Here is a 24,114-nt window from a genome sequence, read left to right on the forward strand (position 1 = left end):
TACAGATTACAAGCAAGCACCTTCTCACCCAACAACCACTGTTTCAGTCAGTGCCCACTTATAGGGCCACAAGCAAATCTGCAGTTAGTGCGGACCACCTGCCTAGAATTAAACACAATGAATACACAATTAACATATGGTATAGTAATTAATAGTAAATAATAGCATTTTCACACAGGGTAATGACTTTGATCTACATATTTGATGTTTATAGATTAAACTGATTTTAAATTATATATATATAAAATGCATAGTGATAAAATTAGTGAATTGCTGCATTGAAAACCAGAGCTGTAACAAGTTGACTTAAGTCTAAATGGGGTACACCATTGTTTAAAATAAATGTCTGAACTTCTGATTTTAATCAGTGACTTCTGAGGGAGAGGTGATTGCTAGGCAAGTGATGAGGAGCTTCTTTTACACATGATTTCAGTAAAATTTGTGTTGTTTGCGGTGATCCACCATTGGTGCACATTGCATGGATCCAACCATAATAAGAAAAAAAAAACTTAAGGACTTGGTCATTGCATTTATTGCATAAGTACAAATAAAGATAAACAACTGAGTTTTTAGGAGATTGGTCAAACTTTCTTTTTAGTTTGCAGTTGCAATTATTCATTACAATTATTTTAAGCAAATTTTCTCTCATTTTCCTGGCCAACACTGCTTAGAGGTTTGATAAAATGTGTATTAATGGTAGTTAATCCATAAAATATTAGACCAAGTCTTGAATGCTCACTTATTACATTTTCTTTATTTCCTTCTGTACAGAATGCCATCGTCTCCTTTAAGGAAATATGTGGCTTAGCTCCCACTGCCAATCTGACTCAGTGTATACTGACCCTGTCCTCAAGATTATTGAACAGTGACAACACATCTGCAGTAACACTCACCATGAAGGACAAGTACCCATATTTGGAACCCTTTGGGATGGTACCTGATGTACAAAAGAAGGTTCTGTCATCTTATGACCTGGTAGGGATGTTTTTAAATATGTAAACCAAATAATATTCATATGTCTTATATATTCAACAATATTGACCACTGGTTTCTGCCTTTAGATGTTTTCAGCTTGTTTATGTACATATAATGCAAGTGAAAAATATGATAAAATTATTTCTCAGACTACTAGATTTTATGAGATTAATGTTCATCTTAATCTGTCATCATCGAATAATTGGACAGTTCAAAATAAGAAAGCTTACTTTAGAAGTTAATGCTCACTCCAGGAGAGGATGGAACTTTATTTTTCATTTTGTTCAACGTCTTGTTCCTATTTGGAAATAGTGTCATGTTTATTCCATAATGCTTTCGTTCAAAGCAATTTTAAGGATAGTTGCTGTTATAGCACTTAAGACATTCAACCTTTTCATCCTGAAGTATCACCACTGCTGTTGTCATCTTTTTTCCTTCAACAAAATTGTTCCTTGGCTGAGGACTGAGATGTACCAAATGCATTTCTTCTTGCAAGGCAACCTACTTTGTCGCTTTAACCAATATTTTGTATTAAGATCAAGACACCTGCCTGGTGAAGAGGAAAAGCGAAGGAAAATGCATTGCTCTGTCAGAGGTTGTGGGTTCATGTACTTGTCCATAGATCACTGAAGGCAGCAGCACAAGTAGATAAGGTGGTTAGGAAGGCATATGGGATACTTGCCTTTAATAGTTGAGGCATTGAATATAAGAGCAGGGAGGTTATTATGGAGCTGTATAAAATGCTAGTTAGGCCACAGCTGGAGTACTGTGTACAGTTCTGGGCACCACACTATCGGAAGGATGTGATTGCACTGGAGAGGGTGCAGAGGAGATTCACCAGGATGTTGCCTGGGCTGGAGCATTTCAGCTATGAAGAGAGACTGAAAAGGCTAGGGTTGTTTTCCTTCGAGCAGAGAAGGCTGAGGGGGGACCTGATTGAGGTATACAAAATTATGAGGGGCATAGATAGGGTAGATAGGAAGAAGGTTTTTCCCTTAGCGACGGGGTCAATAACCTGGGGGCATAGATTTAAGGTAAGGGGCAGGAGGTTCAGAGGGGATTTGAGGAAAAAACTTTTCACTCAGAGGGTGATTGGAATCTGGAACGCACTGCCTGAAGTGGTGGTAGAGGCAGGAACCCTCACAATATTTAAGAAGTATTTAGATGAGCACTTGAAACACCATAGCATACAAGGCTACGGGCCAAGTGCTAGAAAATGGGATTAGAATAGTTAGGTGCTTGATGTCTGGCACAGACACAATGGGCCGAAGGGCCTGTTTCTGTGCTGTATTATTCTATGACTGTATGACCTCTCCAGGACTTGAATGCAAAAATCAAAGCTAGCACTCCAGTGCAGTACTGAGGGATGTTGCAGTGTTGGAAGTGACGTCTTTCGGAGGAGATGTATTATTGCATTGCTGTTTGTGGGAGTTTGCTGTGTGCAAATTGGCTGCTGCATTTCCTACATTAAACAGTGACCACACTTCAAAAGTACTTCATTGGATGTAAAGCGCTTTGGGACCTCCTGAGGTCATGAAATGCGCTATATAAGTGCATTGTCACGACCGCGACAGGAGCAACGCACTGTCAATTCAGTCCCATCACTCCACAGATCGCAGCATATTATTAAAGTTTTCCACCCAACCAGAAAACAGCCAAATTAAAACTCTAGTAACCCCCAAAATAAAACAGAACAAACCAGGTATCTTTAGACAACAACAAATTAACTATTTATTAAAAAAACTAAATCTTAAACTAAATAATCTTAAACACTATTAAGATAAACCTATGTCTATTATTGTGGAAATAATCAAATGCTACTCGAAGTCTTCACTTGTATTTGATGAAGCAGTCTGTGTTTGATAGGCATTGAAACTCTTTGGCTGCAGCGGGAATCATCAGTTCCTTCAGCAATACCAAATGGTTTCTCAAAAGAGTTCTTTCCTTTTTAGGCAAGTAATTCAGCCTGTAGCTCCTTGTAGAATTCCTGCTGAGAGAGAATGGACAGCTCTTTTCAATACGCTTCCTGGTGAGTCTGGTTCAGACTGGTTTTTGCCAGTATTACCCACAGTTAAATGGAAACATGTGACCTCTCTCTCCTGCTGTTGCCTAGGTAGCAAAATGCAGCTGTGGCACTCTGTCCCCAGAAATCCAAAACTTCTCTCCCTGTCTGAAAGGCGCACTGTTTTCAGACAGATTCTTAAAGGCACACTGTTTTAATCCGAGGAGAAAAATAATTACAAGTCCATGACAGCATTTATTTATTTTCTTCCTTCCCTTCTTCCTTCTGTCCCTCCCTTCTTTCCTTTGCTCCTTTCCTTTCTTCAATTGTGTGGAGCCAAAGAATAACACCAAGCATGGAAGCACACCCAATGAAGGAAGGAGCAAAGGTACAGATCTGTTCATTAATAGGGTATTGGAAGTCAATTCCATCATCAGTCAATGTGTTGCAATTATAATTCGTTAATTAAGGCAAGATTAGGACTACATTTTATTAACTTAATTATCAATTAGTCACTTAAATTCAACAAAAATTAAAACAAACAAGAATAAAATTAAACTAAAATTTGCATGTTAAAATCTTCTGTAGCTGTGACACCTCATGAGTCCATAAATATTTGTAAAATCTTGATTGTCAACCCCATCTTGAATCAGGATGTTTGGCTGGCGAAAACTCTAAATCATTCAATATGAAGGAACTTCATGAGCAAATAGTTTAATTTGACTTTTTTCCCCCTTACATTGATGACAAAGACAGAGAATTTGATAATTCTACCTTTGGTCATCTCAATCTAATGTTATTTTAAGGCTCAAATTGTAGACCGTAAAATTATAACAGATTTCAGGATCTCAGGTGATATGGCTCTCCTTAGGGTTCTCCTCATCTTGATCCAGTTTATCCACCCTATCAGGACAAAATTCCTCCCGTTCCTTAACAGCTTAATGGGTATCCACATAGGCCTTTTAAAATCTTCCTCGTAAGAGTAAAAGAGGACTTAAAAACAGGCCGGGCTAGGCTGGCAGGTGCAGCTCTAGCATCCACAAAGATAAAGCATGTAAAACATTTAAAACATTTACAAGGACAGGATTTCCCTGGCCCAGGAGTGGCAGGGTGGGCAGTGGAGGGGCCAGGAAAATAGCGGGGTGCCGCGTCAGGATGGCTGCTTGTTGCAGTCCTGGGGAAGTTTCCCAATTGCAGGATTGGATACAGAGTGGCTGCCCAACGATTGGAAGCAGACATTTTAATTAAGGGCCACTTAGGGTCGATTCCTCAGGCCTGCCAGCCTTTTGCTGGTGGTGGAGTACCCCCTGTCACATGGGAAGGCCACCAGCTTCATGGAGGAAGCCTCCTTGTGGCCGTCTGGGTGCCATTGGAGCAAGAGGAAATGTTACAGGCATGTGTTAACCTTGGCCTGGTCCTGTCCCGAGTGGCACAACCTGAATGGGCTGCCCATTTGCTTTTCTGAAATTACTTCATCCCTCAATCTGCAGGGAACTTGTTACCCCAAGGGATTTGGCTGGGAGATTGTTGCTCCTTCTTGCATAATGCTCTGTTCACTGTTGGTCTGGACTGCAGCTGCTGCCTGTTACATTGTTTCACTGCACTTTAGACTGACTCTGTGCTATGTGCTGTGGTGGGAATTTTTGCTCTTGGGAGATGCTTTGCTAGATCTGGAATCCTGCCCATAGCATTTGGAACAATATCTGCTCCCAGAACAACAGGGTCAAATTGAAGATGAACCAAGAGCAACAGTCAAAAAAAATCAAAGAGCAAGTGTGCCAGTGAACGAGTGAGAGATGAATTGGGGGAAAGGAGGGAAGAGTGTCTCTGAAAGGAAGAGAGCGAGGGGAAGAATGTGCCTGCGAAAGGAAGAGGTGAAGCGTGTGCCTGTGAGAGAAGAGAAGTGAAAAGTCTCTGAAAGGGGGAGAAGGTGAAGAGTGTCTCTGTGAACGGCGACATTGGTGGAGAGAGCGCAGACAAGTGTGTCTGTGAAATGAATAGGAGAGGACAAGAGAGCGGATGGGGAAAAGAGAGGGGGCGATTGTTTCTGTGAAAGGGGGAGAGGGAAAGAATACCTCTGAATGGGGAAGAGAGAGGAAGAGGTTATCTGTGAAAGAGGGAGCGAGAGGGGAAGAGTGTCTTTGAAAGGAGGAGAGCAAGTGGAAGAAAGTCTCTCAAAAGGGGGAGAATGTCTCTTTGAAATGGGAGAAAAATGGAAACGTGTCTCTGTGCAAGGCAGAGAGTGTAGTGAAGCGTGTTGGCTGGATTTTTAAGTCCCGCCAGAGGTGGCAACAGAGGCGGGTTTTTGATGAAAATAATGGCGCTGGCTGGCATGCCAGTTTCCCATTGCTATTCCTGCCCAATCCATTAATAAGGTCATTAAAAAACTCATTGAGGAACATGGTGAGATTTTCATGGGGGCACATAGCTGCACGTGGGGTCAAGGGCATATCAGGTGCATAGAAATACATATGCAGCGGGGAGCCAGTCATGGCTGCCCAACAAATTAGATGGGTGCATAGAAGGGAGATTGGCTCAAGGGTGACTTGGTCACTGGCACACAGGTGCCATCGGGTCAGCGCATATTGCAGAGAGTGTGGTCACTAAGCGCTTGGGCAGTGCAAGGCAAGAGAAGGGGCAAGGCTTCCAGACACAATTAGGAGGTCACCCGAGCATAAGGAAGGCAGCAGCTGGCAATGGGAGCATGGCTGTCAGATCTGTGGTCTGGTGGTGATGAGGAGCAATATTCTCCACAGGAAGGGCAGAGCATGGGCATGAGGAGAGCAGAGGAGAGGGATGAGGGGCAGGAAGGCAACGGAGGCCATTCCCTCAGTATGGGCTGCACCTGCGAAGATTGAGCTACGTGGACATACCTGGTAACTAATGCTGCAGGTGACTGGGACTCTCCAGCAGATGGTCACAGCGATTTGTGCCCTCGTGGTGGAAGATCTCACACTTTGCAGCACTGGTCACCAAGCCCTGCCAGTAGTCGTCAAAATCCCTGTTACCTTGAACATCTTCACCTCGCTGTTACCAAGGATCATTTGCAAACTTTGGTGCCTCTCAAATGGCTGCACACCATTATGTTTCACAGGTCACTGATGCCCTATTTGTGAGCTGGACAGTATATTCAATTCCAGACAGATGGGGCCTCACAGGCACAGAGAGCAGTGGGTTTCACCTCCATCGCTGAGTTCCCACAGGTGAAGGCCACTGATTGCACCTATGTGGTGCTCAAGGCATCGATTGACAGCCCAGTGAGATTCCTCAACTGGAAGGGCTTCCACTGCCTCAACGTTCAACTGGTTTCCGACTATAACAAGAGCTTCCAGCATGTATGTGCTCACTTTTCTGGCAGCGGCAATGATTCCTTTTTCCTCTGCCAATCCAGACTGTAGCAGTTCTTCACTCCAACTGAAACTATGTGGATGGATTCTAGCAGACGAGGCATATCTTTTAGAGATGGTTATGGCTACTCACCCCTCTACTAGAACCTGAAACAGATGCACAGAGGCGCTACAACTGAAGCCATCTACTCAGCAGGCCATCGAGCCTCTGAAGATGTGATTCCATTGCCTGGACCAATCGGGTGGCGCCCTGCAGTACACTCATGCAAGGGTCTCGTGCAGTATGGTGGTCTGCTACACTGTCCATAATATGGCCCTCCAGAGGAGTGTGGACCTTGAAGAGGATAATGTGTCAGATGAACACGTGGGGTGGCTGGCGCAGTGGTTAGCACCGCAGCCTCACAGCTCCAGTGACCCGGGTTTGGTTCTGGGTACTGCCTGTGCGGAGTTTGCAAGTTCTCCCTGTGACCGCGTGGGTTTCCTCCGGGTGCTCCAGTTTCCTCCCACAGCCAAAGACTTGCAGGTTGATAGGTAAATTGGCCATTGTAAATTGCCCCTAGTGTAGGTAGGTGGTAGGAGAATGGTGGGGATGTGGTAGGGAATATGGGATTAATGTAGGATTAGTATAAGTGGGTAGTTGTTGGTTGGCACAGACTCGGTGGGCCGAAGGGCCTGTTTCAGTGGTGTATCTCTCTATGACTCTGTGCCTCTAACACAGCTCATTGTAGGAACAAGAAGGGTAAAAGGAGGAGGAAGAGGAGGAGGAGAAAGTGCAGTGCACAGAGGTGCCCCGGCTGCACAGGGAGGTGGTTGGGACGTGCAGGACTCCAGGATCTTATCAGGATGGCATCAATGTCAGGAATCATCTGATTGAGGCCTGTTCCAGCTTAGCGCCTCTAACTCAGGAGGAACAGCACGGTATGGAACTCAATTTGAGCTGCCTGTGGGAACACTTCCATTTGTGATTAAAGTGCTTCCTTTTTTTGTTAAATATTTTTTGAGGATCATATTTAAACTGTGGAAATGGATTCATTTGATGGAAGGTTGAAAATTTCATAGGTGCTGGACTTTGTTTTTGTTGAAAAGTCTCCATGGACATGTTACTGAGAGGTCTTGTTTGAAAAAAAACCTTTTACTGGAAGTCATAAACCTTAAGCTCAATAAACAACAGAAACCTTGGTGACCTGGGGAAGTTATTTACAGAGATGGGACATGTCAAGATTTATGAGGGTCAGGAGGTTCTGACTACTGTTTGTGTTTTTGCTTCTGAGATATTGTTTTGGTTCAGTTGGGGTGTGGACTGTGTTTGAAAGCAGTAGGAAATAAGCCTACCAGGGAGCAGCCACCACCAGCTCATCCTTTTCCATATCTTTGAGAAGCCCTGAGAATCAAGCATAAGAAATAGAGAAACTGAAGCAACATTTCTCCTGAGATGCTCCTGGAAGGCCTGCCGGATTAATCCTCAATGCCGCCTGAAAAGAACTGCCCCAGAAAAGATCCCAGGGACCCGTCACTGTTTACCCAGATGCCAGACCAAAAGGGATAACTGACATCCTTCCATATCTTCTCTTTTTTCTCAAGAATGAGCATGTATTTGGCCAAAGTATTCATTTTTTTGTCTTTTTTTGTAACAGAGCTCTGCATAGAGAATATCTGTATTTTTTTCAGTGTGTGTGAATTTGTGTGTAGGGTATTTTAAAAGGGAACTTTCATATTTCAATCTGTGTGTTAATGCTTTGCTTCTTTACTGGATAAGTCTTGTTTTATAATAAACTGATAATTTTGTTGTTTATTAAAGAAACATGGTTGGTGTATTTTATTCTGCGGTAAAGAGTAGAGTATGTGATTGACCGTATTGGTAACTGGGTAAACATTTAAACATATAGTTGTGACCTGTGGAGAAGTGGGATTAGAAAATACAGTGCACTCCTCCTGCCTCGGTTATGACGCATTGAAGATGCAGCCTGGAACAGATCAACTCTTGCCACCAATGAAGGATGCACATCTGCCCAGAGGTTTCACTATCACCGTTCTCGGACCCGTGCTCCCCTTCACCATGTTATCCGTCTTTTTGTGTCCCGCCATTAACAAAATGGATCTCACAGGTCTGGCTTCATGTGTCATTATTTGCACGATGCTCAAAAAGACAAAAGATGCACAGTTGAAGGGGAAAGAAACCCCCAGCGACCAACTCATTGCTCTGCTCAACAAGATGACCTCCGCTCTCTGCCACTTCTATGTGGTGCTTCCCTTGTAGCCTCAGATGAGATGGAGGCAGCCTGCTCGCTTGCCTCTGCTTGTGGCTGAGATGCATGTGAAGGACATCCTCATCATGGACATCTCCACAAGGGATTCCCGTCTCGTCTTCCCCAACTTGCTTTTGGTTAGCTACCCTGGCGATCTCTATGGCTTGCTCTTCTATGATGGTGACAATGTGTAGGAAGGGAACTCCTCCTGCTGTCTGGGCCCCTTTCACGGACATGGTGAACCCATTTCTGCTGCAAGGCCAAAGGAGAGAGAGATATATGGCACTGCTGCCCTCTTTAGCCAATGCCAATGGCCCATTTTCATGAGAAGCTGCATGCATCAGTGCTGGCAGGGGCTCAACAGCACTATGGTTTTGAGCCCTGCAGAGGGGTCAGTAAGTGCCCTGAGCCACACACTCCTCCCATGTTCAGGAATAGAATGTAATGTCGGGCTCCTCAGCTGGAGTGTCTGCTGGAGGTTGAATATCCAGCAGCCTGTACTGAGGGTCTAGCATTGCACTAACCTGCCAGAGCAAATCAAGTAATTGAACCTCTTCCTGCACTGAACCCAGTTTCTCCAGACCACACTCTGTCTGCTCACAGTCTTCGCCACCTCAATACAGGCTTGCGACCTTCTCCTGCCACCCTCCAGTATGAGAACCTCCTTCCTCTCCAGCACTGTCTCAAGGAGGATCTCCAGGTTGGCATTTGTAAAGTAAGGAGAAGCTCTTCCCCGTGTTCCAGCTTCCTGCCTGTCCTGCTCCATGTGTAACAGAGCAAATAACCTCTAAAATGGCAGCCACAGTAATGGCTGCCATGGTGGCTTTAAATTGGGACCACTCTCTTTTCAGTCCTGGCTCCCTCCCTCACTGCAGCCGCTGATTGGCCGCCTATCCTGCCCTCCAGACAATTAACAGTACGCCCCTGTGTAAATTGGGGACTGTGACTGCTTCTCCCCAGGGGCGGAATCAGGATCCAGAAACAGTCTTGGTGTCCGTTTCCCGACACCGGAATGGAAATCGGGCCCTGTCCCTGTCAAAGTGGGGAGAGAGAGGAGGAGTGCCTATGTGAAAGAGAATGAGAAAGGGAAAGAGTGCCTGTGAAAGGGAGTGAGAAAGGAAAAGAGTGCCTGTGAAAGAGCACGAGAAAGGGAAAGGGTGCCTGTGAAAGAGCACGAGAAAGGGAAAGGGTGCCTGTGAAAGAGAACGAGAAAGTGAAAGAGTGCCTGTGAAAGAGAACGAGAAAGGGAAAGAGTGCCTGTGAAAGAGAATGAGAAAGGGAAAGAGTGCCTGTGAAAGGGAGTGAAAGGAAAAGAGTGCCTGTGAAAGGGAGTGAGAAAGGAAAAGAGTGCCTGTGAAAGAGCACGAGAAAGGGAAAGGGTGCCTGTGAAAGAGAATGAGAAAGTGAAAGAGTGCCTGTGAAAGAGAACGAGAAAGGGAAAGAGTGCCTGTGAAAGAGAATGAGAAAGGGAAAGAGTGCCTGTGAAAGGGAGTGAGAAAGGAAAAGAGTGCCTGTGAAAGAACGAGAAAGGGAAAGAGTGCCTGTGAAAGGGAGTGAGAAAGGAAAAGAGTGCCTGTGAAAGAGCACGAGGAAAGGAAAGAGTGCCTGTGAAAGTGAATGAAAATTCAGGAAAGTACCTTTGAAAGGAGAGAGAGTGGTGAAGAATGTTTCCATGAAAGGAGAGAGAACTCCCTTTCCTTGATGTGCTAATTGAGAAATCTGCTTATGTGTTCTTTACTACTGTCTACTGCAAGCCTACCTTCATTGATCAATATACGTGTTGGAATTCCTATAGTGAGCAGTGATCTGATCGGGGTAGCCATTATCCTGCATAGTGCTTTGATGCGCCCTATTTCAGCGTCAAGCTTGCATGGTGAGCAGATGGCTCGGGCTCTATTTATGAGATTGCTGATAAGGCCAATCTTATAGCGCATGGATTTGGTGAATTTGAGCGCGGGATGGAGCGCATTGAAGTGTGTAAGGAAATTCTTACATGCAGCTGCAGATTCAATAGAGCAAACGTATATACGTATTGGAAATCTACAAATATCAAACAGTACGTCTCTTCGGCTGTTCACAATAGGCAGAGTATTGACCGTACTTAACTAACCCGTGTTTGCAAAACTCAGAACATAATGTCCAATGTGGGACAGCACTTGCTGAACAATCCCGCGTGTGCTTAGAATTACACTAACAGCCACTTTGAGATTATCGGTCGGGCTCGCAATGTGGCTCAGTAACGCTTGCTAGAAGCTGCATGTATTCATATGCAGTGACCTGTCCTCTGCAGGCAGACTTTGCACCTTTTTTGAAGTAAACTAAAGTGCGAGGGACAATATTTCCCTGGTGCATTCTCCATGGCTTCGTCTCGACCAATCAGAATCGACTTCCCAACCAATCAGCATCCTTTTCTCGTGCAATATAAATTGTTGCTCCCTTTGAAATTTGGCATTCTTGCCTCTGTCCTGATGAGTGCAAGACGAAAAGCTTTGACAGCATGTCTCTTTTATCAGCAATACTCACATTCTATACTACCAAGAAACTATTAGTAGCTTATGTCTTTTTTGTAGTGGGTGCTTCTGGCATAATTTATGGAGAGTTTAAAATTTCAGGTTCATCTTGTAGTGTTTTAAAATTGCAATTGCATTATGCATTATGTACTCTCAAGGCTGCCATCGAACACACATGTTAGCAAAGAGAAAGTGAAACTAAAACAGAATACAGAAGAAACCTTTATGTTCAGCAGGTTTCTTCAGTCTCTGTCTCTCTGTCTCACATATACCAAACCAGGCTAAACCTCATTCAAGCCTACAGGCACATTACAATGGCGACGAGGTAAATAGCAAAGGATGGTGAAAAACCAGAAACGTTGCTTTCAGGTATACAAATTTTGGAAGTTTTTGTCTAATTTTACAGGCAGCATTTTCAGTTGCAGACTGTGTTCAAGTGAGACACAGGAAGCTTGTACAGTGTATACTCACACTGATCTCTCCAAAATAATCATCCAATCAAAAAAAAACTTGGATCATTGCAGAGAAGTTTTCTCTGAAAGGAACGCGATCCTGGATCTGCTGATCAGTATGGCATTTTCTATTCCCAATCTACCACCTTTTGATGTGCATTCAGAGCCATCAGCGGTATTCCCACATTGGCAAAGCGGTTGCGACATTTCGAAGGCGCAATGGCAGGTTTCACAATCACAGACGACACAAGGAAAAGGGCCTTGATTCAACACTTTGGAGGTGAAGAATTAGAAGATAACTTTGAGACATGTAAGCATGAGCAAAATGACTACAACTCCGTAAAAGATGCACTGACGACCTACTTTACATCCATGAAAGACACCATATATGAAACTATTGTCTTCCAATGCACTAAGCAAGATGCAAACAAGACAATTGACCAAAATTGCACACAATTGAGGCAGCTAGCAATCTGATGTAACTTTGGTGATGTTGAACATATCGAATGGGAAATCAAAACACAAATAGTCAAAGGCTGTCTCTCTGGTCAACTACGCCGAAAAGCACTCGAGAAAGGCAGAGAGCTGTCACAGCTATTGGAGTTAGCAAGATCATTATCAATCTCAGACCCCAGAGCTACTGAAGCTGAGGCTGCTAACAGTAACTACCTCACTCCGAGTTCATCTCCTGTGAATACTATTCATTGCTCACGTGCCAGGAAACCACCTGCAAAGCAACAACAGCCATCTCACAAACAGAGCTGCGACTTGTCCAAAGAATGTTTCCACTGTGGTGGTGCTTACCCACACCAGACAGAGTGTCCTGCTACTGGTTAACAGTGCAAAGCTTGTGGAAAACCCAACTACTTTGCTTGTGTTTGTCGCTCATCAACAAATTAACTGCTAAGACTGACACCAACAGAAGAGTGCCACGTAGGTGTCCCACAGCAAAAAGGCAAGAGAATATAGCCAATGTAGAGGTGGATGACCCTGAACATACTTTTGTCCTCTCTCTCAAACACAGCAAACAGCCATGTGACAGTGATCATTGGCTGCTCTGACGTAGATGCTATCATAGATACAGGAGCGTCTGTCAATATCACGGGAGACAAAACATTCAGCAAACTTCAGGATTGCCCATTCTCTGCAAATCAGGGAATATAAAAATTTTACCTTACAACAGTGACTAACGGCTGAAAATCATCAGAACTTTTGAAACGCCAGTTTCATTCAAAGATACTAGAATGATGCAAGATGCTTAACTTTGGAGTCAATGCAACTTGATTCAATTTGCATTTCAAGGACTTGAAGACACACTGAACATAAGTGATGACATTCTCATCTATGGCCGCACCGAAAAGGAACTCGAGACACGCCTATCTGCATGCCGACAATATCTCAAAGAATGTAACCTCATCTTGAACAAAGACAAGTGATTGCTTAATTAAAGCAAAATTAAATTCTTCAGTCATGTTTTCAGTGGTGAAGGAGTATCACTAGATTCACGAAAAGTTGAAGCTATTGCAAACGCAGTTACTTCATTCCAAACTCACTACTCCATCTGCTCCCGCTACGCGATCTGACAAAAGTTCAAGTGGGAATGGACTAAATCACACAAACAGGCAGTACACCTGCGAAATGACATTTGTCAGCAAGTTGTACAAATGCCTATTTCGACCCTGAGAAAATCACCCAGCTAGTTGTGGATGCAAGCCCTGTTGGCTTAGGTGCAGTTTTCGTATAGAAAGCCAAGACAGGTAACCCATCAATCGTTGAGATGGCAAGCAGATTGTTAATGCCCTTACAGCAATATTATTCACAGAGATGCACTCTCAATCACATGGGGTATTTTGCACTTACATCTCTACATAAATGGAAGCGAAGTTAAAGTCATAACCAATCATAGACCACTCGTGAGTTTGTCCAACAATCCACATCGCAAACCACCAATGGAATAGAACATTGGATACTTTCAGACTACAGAGGCATCTGGGTGTCATAGTGACTGAATCACAAAAGGTTAGTATGCAGGTTCAGCAAGTAATTAGGAAAACTAATAGAATGTTATCGTTTATTGCACGGGGAATTGAATACAAATGTAGGGAGGTTATGCTTCAGTTATACAGGGGATTGGTGAGACCACATCTGGAGTACTGTGTACAGTATTGGTCTCCTTATTTAAGGAAGGATGTAAATGCTTTGGAAGCAGTTCAGAGAAGGTTTACTAGAGTTAATACCTGGAATGGGTGGGTTGTCTTCTGAGGAAAGGTTGGACAAGCTAGACATGTATCCACTGGAGTTCAGAAGAGTAAGAGGCGACTTGATTGAAACATATAAGATTCTGAGGGTTCTTGACAGGGTGGATAGGGAAAGAATGTTTCCTGTTGTGGAAGAATCTATTACTAGGGGTCACTGTTTAAAAATAAGGAGTCACCCATTTAAGACAGAGATGAGGATAAATATTTTCTCTCAGAGGGTTGTGCCTCAAAAGGCAGTGGAAGCAGTGTCTTTGAATATTTTTAAGGCAGAGGTAGATAGATTCTTGATAAGCAAGGGGGTGAAAGGCTATTGGGGGTAGGTGGAAATGTGGAGCTGAGGTTACAATCAGTTCAGCCATGATCTTGTTGAATGGCGGAGCAGGCTCAAGGGGCCGTGTGGCCTACTCCTGCTCCTAATTCATATGTTCGTATGTAAGAGTACAAGTTCCATGTTGAGTATCAGCCCGGCAAGCTCAACCCAGTTGACTACCTTTTGCTACATCTGCTGTCTTCCTACTAGTCATGAGGAAAAGGTTGCTGAACAACTTAACTACTTAAGCCTAAATGCGATGCCAAATTCACTGAAACTATTTGGCATTAAAACAGCAACAAAACAAGCTGACGCTTTGCAACTATGTATGAAGGCTAGGGAATCACAAAACTGGAAAGATGTGGTCAAGAAAGCTTCTAAAAACAAAATCGCTCACACACCACAAGGTCCTCACAATGTTCGAAATGAGCTCACTGTTATATCCACATCTGATATCGTATTATCAACAACTATATTGTCATTCCACACTCATTGAGGAAATGTCATAGAGTCATAGAGTTATACAGCACAGAAACAGGCCCTTCGAGTCATCGTGTCCAAGCCAGCCATCAAGAACCTATCTATTCTAATCCCATTTTTCAGCACTTCGCCTGTAGCCTTGTATGCTATGGCAATTCAAGTGCTCATCTAAATACCTCTTAAATGTTGTGAGGGTTCCTGCCTCTACAACCCCTTCAGGCAATGTGTTCCAGATTCCAACAACATCTGGGTGAAAATATTTTTCCTCAAATCCCCTCTAAACCTCCTGCCCCTTACCTTAAATCTCTGCCCCCTGGTTACTGACATCTCAACTAAGGGAAAATGTTTATTCCTATTTACCCTGTCTATGCCCCTCATAATTTTGTATACCTCAATCAGGTCCCCCCTCAGTCTTGTCTGCTCTAAGGAAAACAACCCTAGCCTATCCAGTCTCTCTTCACAGCTGAAATGCTCCAGCCCAGGCAACATCCTGGTGAATCTCCTCTGCACCCTCTCCAGTGCAATCACATCCTTCCTATAGTGTGGTGCCCAGAACTGTACACAGTACTCCAGCTGTGGCCTAACTAGCATTTTATACAGCTCCATCATAACCTCCCTGTTCGTATATTCCATGCCTTGGCTAATAAAGGCAAGTATCCCATTTGCCTTCCTTACCACCTTATCTACCTGTGCTGCTGCCTTCAGTGACTTATGGGCAAGGTCCCTCTGACTCTCTGTACTTCCTAGGGTCCTACCATCCATTGTATATTCCCTTGCCTTGTTAGTCCTCCCAAAATGCAGCACCTCACACTTCTCAGTATTAAATTCCATTTGCCACTGCTCTGCCCATCTTACCAGCCCATCTATATCGTCCTGTAATCTAAGGCTTTGCTCCTCACTATTTACGACACCACCAATTCTCGCGTCACCTGCAAACTTACTGATCATATCTCCTATATTCACGTCTAAATCGTTAATGTACACTACAAACAGCAAGGGTCCCTGCACCAGTCCTTGCGGTACACCACTGGTCACATGCTTCCAATAGTAAAAACAACCCTTGATCATCACCCTTTGCCTCCTGCCACGAAGCCAATTTTGGATCCAGTTTGCCAAATTGCCCTGGATCCCATGGGCTCTTACCTTCTTGACCAATCTCCCATGCGGGACCTTATCAAAAGCCTTACTGAAGTCCATGTAGACTACATCAACTGCTTTACCCTCATCTACACATCTAGTCACCTCCTCAAAAAATTCAATCACATTTGTTAGACATGATCTCCCCCTGACAAAGCCATGCTGACTATCCCTGATTAATCCTTACCTCTCCAAGTGGAGATTAATCCTGTCCCTTCGGAATTTTTCCAATCGTTTCCCTACCACTGATATTAGACTTACTGGCCTGTATAATTACCTGGTTTATCCCTACTACCCTTCTGGAATAATGGTACCTTATTTGCTGTCCTCCAGTCCTCTGGCACTTCTCCTGTGGCGAGAGAGGATTTGAAAATTTGTGTCAGAGCCCCTGCAATCTCCTCCCTTGCCTCACATAGTAGCCTAGGATACATCTCATCTGGGCCTGGGGATTTATCCACTTTTAAGCCTGCTAAAACCACTAAAACCTCCTCCCTTTCAATGCTAATTTGTTCAAGTATATCACAATCCCCCTCCCTGATCTCTGCACCTACATAGTCCTTCTCCATAGTGAACACAGATGAAAAATAATCATTTAAAACCTCACCTATGTCCTCCGGTTCCACACACAGATTGCCACTTTGGTCCTCAATGGGCCCTACTCTTTCCCTGGTTATTCTCTTGCCCTTAACATACTTATTAAACGCCTTGGGATTTTCCTTTATCTTGCCTGCCAGTGTTTTTTCATGCCCCCTCCGCTCTCCTAATTACTTTTTTAAGTACCCCCCTACACTTTCTATACTCCTTAAAGGCCTCCGCTGTTTTCAGCCCTCTGAACCTGCCATACGCCTCCTTATTTTTCCTGATCCAATCCTCTATATCCGTTGACATCCAGGGTTCCCTGGACTTATTTGTCCTACTCTTCACTTTTATGGGAACGTGTTGGCCCTGAACACTCACTAATTCCTTTTTAAATGACTCCCACTGGTCTGATGTAGACTTTCCTACAAGTAGCTGCTCCCAGTCCACTTTGGCCAGATCCTGTTTTATCATCTTGAAATTGGCCTTCCCACAATTATTTCCGGTCCCTTTTCCATAACTACCTTAAATCTTACAGAGTTATGGTCACTATCCCCGAAATGCTCCCCCACTGACACTTCTACCACTTGTCCAGCTTCATTCCCTAAGATTAGGTCCAGTACTGCCCCTTCTCTTGTAGGATTTTCTATGTTCTGGCTCAAAAAGTTCTCCTGGATGCACTTTAAGAATTCTGCCCCCTTCAGCCTTTTGCACTAAGACTATCCCAGTTAAGATTGGGGAAGTTGAAATCCCCTACTATTATTACCCTATTATTTTTACACCTCTCTGAGATTTGCCTACATATCTGCTCCTCTATCTCTCCCTGACTGTTTGGCGACCTGTAGTACACTCCCAGTAATGTGATTGTCCCCTTTTTGTTTTTAAGTTCTACCCATATGGCCTCATTTGAGGAACCTTCAAAAGATCCCTCCTTACTGCAGTAATTGACTGTTTGATCAATAGTGCAATGCTACCTCCTAATTTACACCCACCCCTGTCACGCCTGAAGATGCTGTACCCTGGAATATTAAGCTGCCAGTCCTGCCCTTCCCTCAACCATGTCTCTGTGATAGCAGTAATATCATATTCCCATGTGTTAATCAACGCCCTCGATTCATCTGCCTCACTTGTAAGACTCCTTGCGTTAAAATAGATGCAATCCAGCCTTGCATTATTCGCTTGTGCCTTAAATGTGTTGTAGATAAAGAATATGAAGGACACCAGGAAATAGTCAAAACCAAATAACTCCAAGGAAAAGGTATGGTTCCCAAAAACTGACACATGGTAGAGCACAACATCAAACAGTGTTTGTCACGTCAAGCAACCACAATGTCAAACCTTCATGATCCTCTCAATATATCCAAACTATCTCCAGGACCATGGATTGAAGTCATTGTTGACTTCACAGATTTTCCCACAAATGAACACTTGCTTGTTATCACTGATGACTACAGCAGATTCCCAATCATGGAATTAGTTATGCCAACTTGATTGAAAGCAGTCATCCAAAGCTTGACCAGATCTTTGCATTGTTTGGAATCCCTCAAACGGTAAGAAGTGACAATGGACCCCCATTCAACAGTGATGAGTTCAGCAAATTCACAAACTACCTAGATTTCACTCATAGGAAAATCACACCCTGTTGGCCAAGAGCTAATGGTGAAGTCGAGAGATTTACGCAAACCTTGATAAGTATAAGTGATAAGTATAGCTACAGCTGAGAACAAGTCATGGAAGAAAGGACTATATCACTTTCTTTGGAATTACAGAGTAAGACCTCACTCGACTACTGGAAAATCTCCAACTACACTCATCTTTGCACCTCCTATGCGCACACATCTTCCTGAGCTACCCTGCGGAGACAGTGATCAACATGTATGCGAGCGCGATCGAGAACAGAAGGATCGAATGAAAGTAAATGTAGTGCGGGATGTGAAATTTGGAGCTACACCGCTTAAGACAAGAGATAAAGTACTTGTGAAACATGATGGTTATATTGGAAAACAACCCCTATGACATCCAACCATTTGTTGTTACCAACACTAGGGGATCAATGATCACTGCCACGTATTGCTGAAAACAGAGACATTTTGTCAAAGCTTTTCGTCTTGCACTCATCAGGAAAATTCGAAAGAATGCCAATGTAAGGGAAGGAACAAATTTATACTATATAAGAAGAGAGTGGTGATTGGTTGGCAAGTGGACCCTGATTGGAAGAGGCATTGCCATGGAGAATGCACCAGTTTATGGTGACTGGCAGTTAACTGCCAAGCTTTGTTTTAAATTTAAACCAGGCAGCTTGACTCTAATTGGTCAAGGTATTGTCCTGAAGAATAAACCAGCGAATGGCTGTCACTTATTTTGTTTAACTGAAACAGGCGCAATGTGTGTTTATCTTCTTTCTGTCTGCGAAGAACAGGGCCCTGTGTATTAATATATGTAGCTTCCAGTACGCACAAATGCACCTCAATGCGAGCCCGACTGACAATCTTCAATTGATTGTCAGCGTAATTCTTAGCACACTGAGGATTATTTAGCAAATGTTGTCCAATTGCGGGATCACATCTGATGTTGGACACTGTGTTTTGAGTTTTGCAAGCATGGACTGGTTGGGTACGGTCTGTACCTTGCCTGTTCGCAACAGGCAAAGGGACATGTTGTTTGATGTGATCTGCCAGTCTTTGGGACCTACAGCCTATACACCTAGCATCACACTGGCATTGAAATTCATATATCACGTTACTCACTTGTGTGATAGGCAGAATGTCTTTTTGAAAAGTGCCCAGATACCTCAGATTTCCCTGGAAGGTTAATGTATCCCAAAAATTTGACCAATGGCTGAAGCTAACTATTTCACACTGCTACTATGCAGTAGCGACAGGCGTGGTATTCGCCACTAACTGGATGCTGCCATCAAGCCAAAAAGACGTCCTGCCTTTCACACAAATGAGTAATGTGATGTATGAATTTCATTGCCAGTGTGATGTTAGGTACATAGGCCATACATCCCAAAGACTGGCGGATCGTATCAAACAGCATATCCCTTCTGCTGTTTGCAAAGGGGGAGGTACAGACCACACCCAACCAACCATGCTTGCAAAACTGAAAACACAGTGTCCAACATTAGATGTGATTCCATGATTGGACAATATTTGCTAAATAATCCTCAGTGTGCTAAGAATTATGCTGACAATTGAAGATTGTCAGTCGGGCTCGCAGTGCAGCACATTTGCGCGCACTGGAAGCTACATATATTAATAAACAGGGCCCTGTTATTCGCAGACAGAAAGAACATTGTGCCTGTTTCAGCTAAACAAAATAAGTGACAGTCATTCGCTGGTTCATTCTTCAGGGCAATGCCTTGACCAATCAGAGTCAAGCTGCCTGGTTTAAATTTCAAACAAAGCTTGGCAGTTAACTGTCAGTCACCGTGAACTGGTGCATTCTCCATGGCAATGCCTCTACCAATCAGATTTCACTTGCCAACCAATCAGCACTCTCTTCTCATATCGTATAAATGTGTTGCTTTCCCTTACATTGGTATTCTTGCATATTGTCCGGATGAGTGCAAGACAAAAAGCTTCGACAGAATGTCTCTGTTTTCAGCATTACTCAAGTTCTGTACTACCAAATGACAATCACTGCTAAGCGCCATTCACAAATCATCACAAAAACCTGTTATTCTTCAAAGCACTGAAAACCCCACTCGCAAGCATTGAATCCGATTCCAACATCGACATTTCAGATGAAGAACATGATTTAAATGAGACCACATCTTATGTCAGACGATATCCTACTCATAAGAGAAAATGCCCACCACACTTAAGTGACCATGTTACAAAATGAACTATTATGTTAAAGTTTGCTTAATTTTTTGGAAAGAAACCATTGAAACATGCTATGTCTCTCATTTATTAAGAAAGTGAGGGATGTAGTGTTGTAGTGTTTTGAAATTGCAATTGCATTGTGTACTCTAGAGGCTGCTGTCGAACACACATGCTGGCAAAGGGAAAGTGAAACTGAAACAGAATAAAGAAGCCTTTATGTTCAACAGCTTGCTGCAGTCTCTGTCTCTCTGTCTCACATATCTTATACCTCCTTTTCTTCTTTTCTTTGGCCTCCTTGTCTCGAGAGACAATGGGTAAGCGCCTGGAGGTGGTCAGTGGTTTGTGAAGCAGCGCCTGGAGTGGCTATAAAGGCCAATTCTAGAGTGACAGACTCTTCCACAGGTGTTGCAGATAAAATTGGTTGTCGGTCCTGCCAACTGCTAAGTCTCTTCGACTCGCCACACTTTAGCCCCGCCTTTATGCCTGCCCACCAGCTCTGGCGATCACTGGCAACTGACTCCCACGACTTGTGATCAATGTCACAGAACTTCATGTCACGTTTGCAGACGTCTTTAAAGCAGAGACATGGACGGCCGGTGGGCCTAATACCAGTGACAAGCTCGCTGTACAATGTGTCCTTGGGGATCCTGCCATATTCCATGCGGCTCACATGGCCAAGCCATCTCAAGCGCTGCTGGCTCAGTAGGGTGTATATGCTGGGGATGTTGGCCGCCTCAAGGACTTCTGTGTTGGAGATACGTTCCTGCCACCTTATACCACACCTGACCAAACCTCACTCAAGTCCAGAGGGACATCACACATCTGACATGAGAAGTAACTTGTGTTTGTCTGGTAGACATATCTTTTCAAAGCAGAGAACCCAATTCACTTGCTTGTAACAATGGGAACTGTGGTCTGCAGCTGCCAATCAAATTCAATAGAAAAGTAGTGCGTGGAAGTCATGTCTCTCCTTCAGCAGAGTTCTGCAGATCTGTACTATCTACAGAGCATGCTTTTAGTATTGCATAGCTAAAGACTCTGGCATGTGCCAGTGTTGCTTTACAGAAAGACATTTGTGTGATATTCCAGTTCCTGATGGTAAATGTTCAGTGACCCAACAGTTTGGGCACCTAGGGGGGAATTTTATGGGCCCTGCAAGAGCAGCTTTGGTGGCATGTGGGGTGATTTGATCAGGCGTACGTTGTTTTTTTTGATTTACAATGGCAGTATTTTTTTCCATAATTAAGTCAGCGGTGTGTTTCTGGCAGTTCTGGATTCCCACCACAGGGTGGCAGATTGCAGTTTTGCATTCATTTCCATACCGTGAATAATCATTACCCTAAACTTAGTCCAAATGAAGTCCTACCTGCCAGATTAAGTTAGCGGCGAGCAGTATTCCCGTGCCACCGGTTCACATTCATTTAAACGTGGCGTACACCAGTGATTTACTTTCTTGAACTCATCGGCACAAGGAATGGCAACATTGGAATGAGGACAGAAAGTTCCGTTATACTGCATCTGCACCAGCAAAGGTAATTCTTCTGGGGGATGGCGGCAAAGGCATGAGGCGTGGGGGTTGTACATGGAGGAGCAGGGGAGGGAGAAGGGGAGTGTTCAGGGAGTGTAGTGTTTGTTATTGCTTCTAAAGCTGGATGTGGACGGTTGTGGGGTGGTGTGTTGATTTGAGTGTTACAGTCAACAGATGGTCATGAGGGGCCTAAAGGGAGGGATGAGTGCTGTTAAGGTCGGGGACCTGTGGGGCGAATTCAGGGTACTGGTTGGCAGAGGGAACGGTCACAGTCAGTAGGGATTGGATTCAATTGGATTCTGTAGGGGTAAGGTCAAGACGTAGGGTTGGGTATTCAACAGCATCATAGGGAGGGGAACAGGACTCAGCAATAACATTGTGGATTTGAGGAGGATCAAGGATCAGAGTCGGCATTTCGATGGTCACGGGAATTGGAACGGGTGGAGGGATGGCATGAATAAATTGATTGTGACATTGTCCAAGGGGGAGGTTCAATGGTAACATTTGGAAGGATTAAGGTTACATTGGGTGGGTCAAGAGTGATGGTTCAGGTGGAAATAGGCAGGAGGAGGTTGAAAGGTGGGAAATCTTGCTTTAAATTGTACACACACCATTTTCTTGAACAATAATGTAAACCACGTGGCCATTCAAGGATTGTGTTACGACCAGGTGAGAAGGGGTCCAGGTGTAACCGTAACTTTTAAAACACCGTGTTTTTAGCTCCCCTTCAGTCAATCCTTGTTCACTGCTCCAATTGTAAGGCAAAGAAATCAGACAGATTTACTCAGATTTAAGCAAGAAAGGTGGAAGTTTATTAATCTTAAACTCTAATCCGGGTAACGGCTACAATTATGCGTCGCAACCACATTAGCATGCATACGCGATAAACACACATGCAGATAGAGACAGAAAAAGTAGAAGGAATAAAGGGGAAAGGTTTGAGGCAATTTCTGGTAGTTACAGTCCTTTGAGTTTAATGTGGAGTCTTTGGTTGCCAGTAAGTCTTACAATTTGTTGGGGCACGCTTCAACTTGTTTCGAGGTTGGAGTCCTTTTCTCTCTTGAAGTTTACTTGTCTTCTGTGGGTCCGGTGCTTGGGAGAAAGCGAGAGAGAGTGACTTCCTTGTTCCAGCTGCAGTTGCGAACTGCCTTCTGTTCCTTTCTGTGTGTCACAATTCAAAAAACCCCAGGTTGTCCAGCAGGTTAGTCGTGTGACTAGCTCCTTATTTGGAACAGTCTCTCCTGAGAGGTTTGTGGATTGTATTACCTTAGCAGTCTCTGGAATGCGCTTTCTTACACCTTCAATGTTTGGTGATCAAAATCCATTTGAGTTAATTGGAGCAGGAAATAATCCTTTGTCTCTATAAGCAGCGTCTCTTAGTATGCAAATGTCCTTCCAGTGCAGTGTCTGGTGATCTTCAAACAAGTCATTTCTTCACTCCAGCAATAGTTTAAAATCAATGTTCATATGGTAAAATTAATATGCCTCATTCTCGGCAAGTGGGGGTCTGCATGACACCGCCACACCCAGCGGAATGAAATGCAATTTTTAAAAAAGAGCATTTCATTAAAAGGGACTGGAGAGAAGATAAGGACAGGAACACACATACACATGCATCTCTCTTATTCGTTCAGAACCCTAACAATTGTTGTAGCCTGTCTTTTCTTGGTAGCATTGCTGCCTTAAATGGCCCTTTTTAGCAACCCAATAAGCATGTGGTTTTTGGGGAAGTTTTTTCAGTTTGCACATTTCCATGACTGCCGAAGGGGTCTTTGTTCTTGTTGAGGTCTGCAGGGGGAGGGTTAGGTTTAATTAGCCCTAGGAGGGAGTTCTGCTCAGGGGCGGCCGCAGTGGGGGGTTCCACTCTGAACTCTCTTTCAGTGCTTTGAGTCATGCAAGGGCTTTTCACCTCAGAGGATGGCTGGTTCCCTTTTTTCCTGACTGTGGGGAAGGATTCTTTGCTCATCTTCCCTGTGTCCTCTGTGACACTCTTGCTTGCAGGTATTTGTCCAGATTCTATTGCACTCCCCATCGGCACTTCGACTAGGTGAGGCATCACCCTCACAGATTCCCTGCCCTCTTGAGGACTTTCTTTGTCTCTGCAGGTGCCTGTAACTGCTGTTAGCAACTCTGGTAGGTGCTTCTAGTGTCTGCATTTACTTAGGAGGATGTGGGTTCTAATTTTCCAAACATTTTGGGGTTGGCTGACCGGACAGTAGGGGTTTTCATCTGGGATTTTTCCTGGACTTCCTTTAACCTACCCTCTTTGTCCCTTTTTTCCCATTCCTTTCTAACCTGTGCCAGCCTGGTGCCTACCTGTCCCCTTTTGTTCTCGGCAGGGGTCCCTTACAGTTCACCAGCTCTCTGCTGGAGGATCCTCCAAACACTGATACAGGTTTTGGGGGTGCTGATTTCACTGTAGGTTGGGGTTTCCCCTCAGCCTGGCACATATGGCAACTTCTACTG

The 24,114-nt window shown here is 44.0% G+C and overlaps 1 protein-coding gene across 2 annotated transcripts in view; it reads left to right on the forward strand.

Annotated features, from left to right (window-relative positions):
* The window catches only part of plcl1 (phospholipase C like 1), a 546,809-nt gene that overhangs the window by 401,845 nt on the left and 120,850 nt on the right, over nucleotides 1-24,114 (forward strand). For both annotated transcript variants that reach the window (XM_068035700.1, XM_068035701.1), the window contains one exon: nucleotides 772-975. In XM_068035700.1, coding sequence (XP_067891801.1) covers nucleotides 772-975 — 204 coding nt within the window. The remainder of the gene's footprint in view (nucleotides 1-771; nucleotides 976-24,114) is intronic.

The sequence above is a fragment of the Heterodontus francisci genome, chromosome 7, assembly GCF_036365525.1.
Source record: "Heterodontus francisci isolate sHetFra1 chromosome 7, sHetFra1.hap1, whole genome shotgun sequence".
In the NCBI taxonomy this organism is placed as follows: domain Eukaryota; kingdom Metazoa; phylum Chordata; class Chondrichthyes; order Heterodontiformes; family Heterodontidae; genus Heterodontus; species Heterodontus francisci.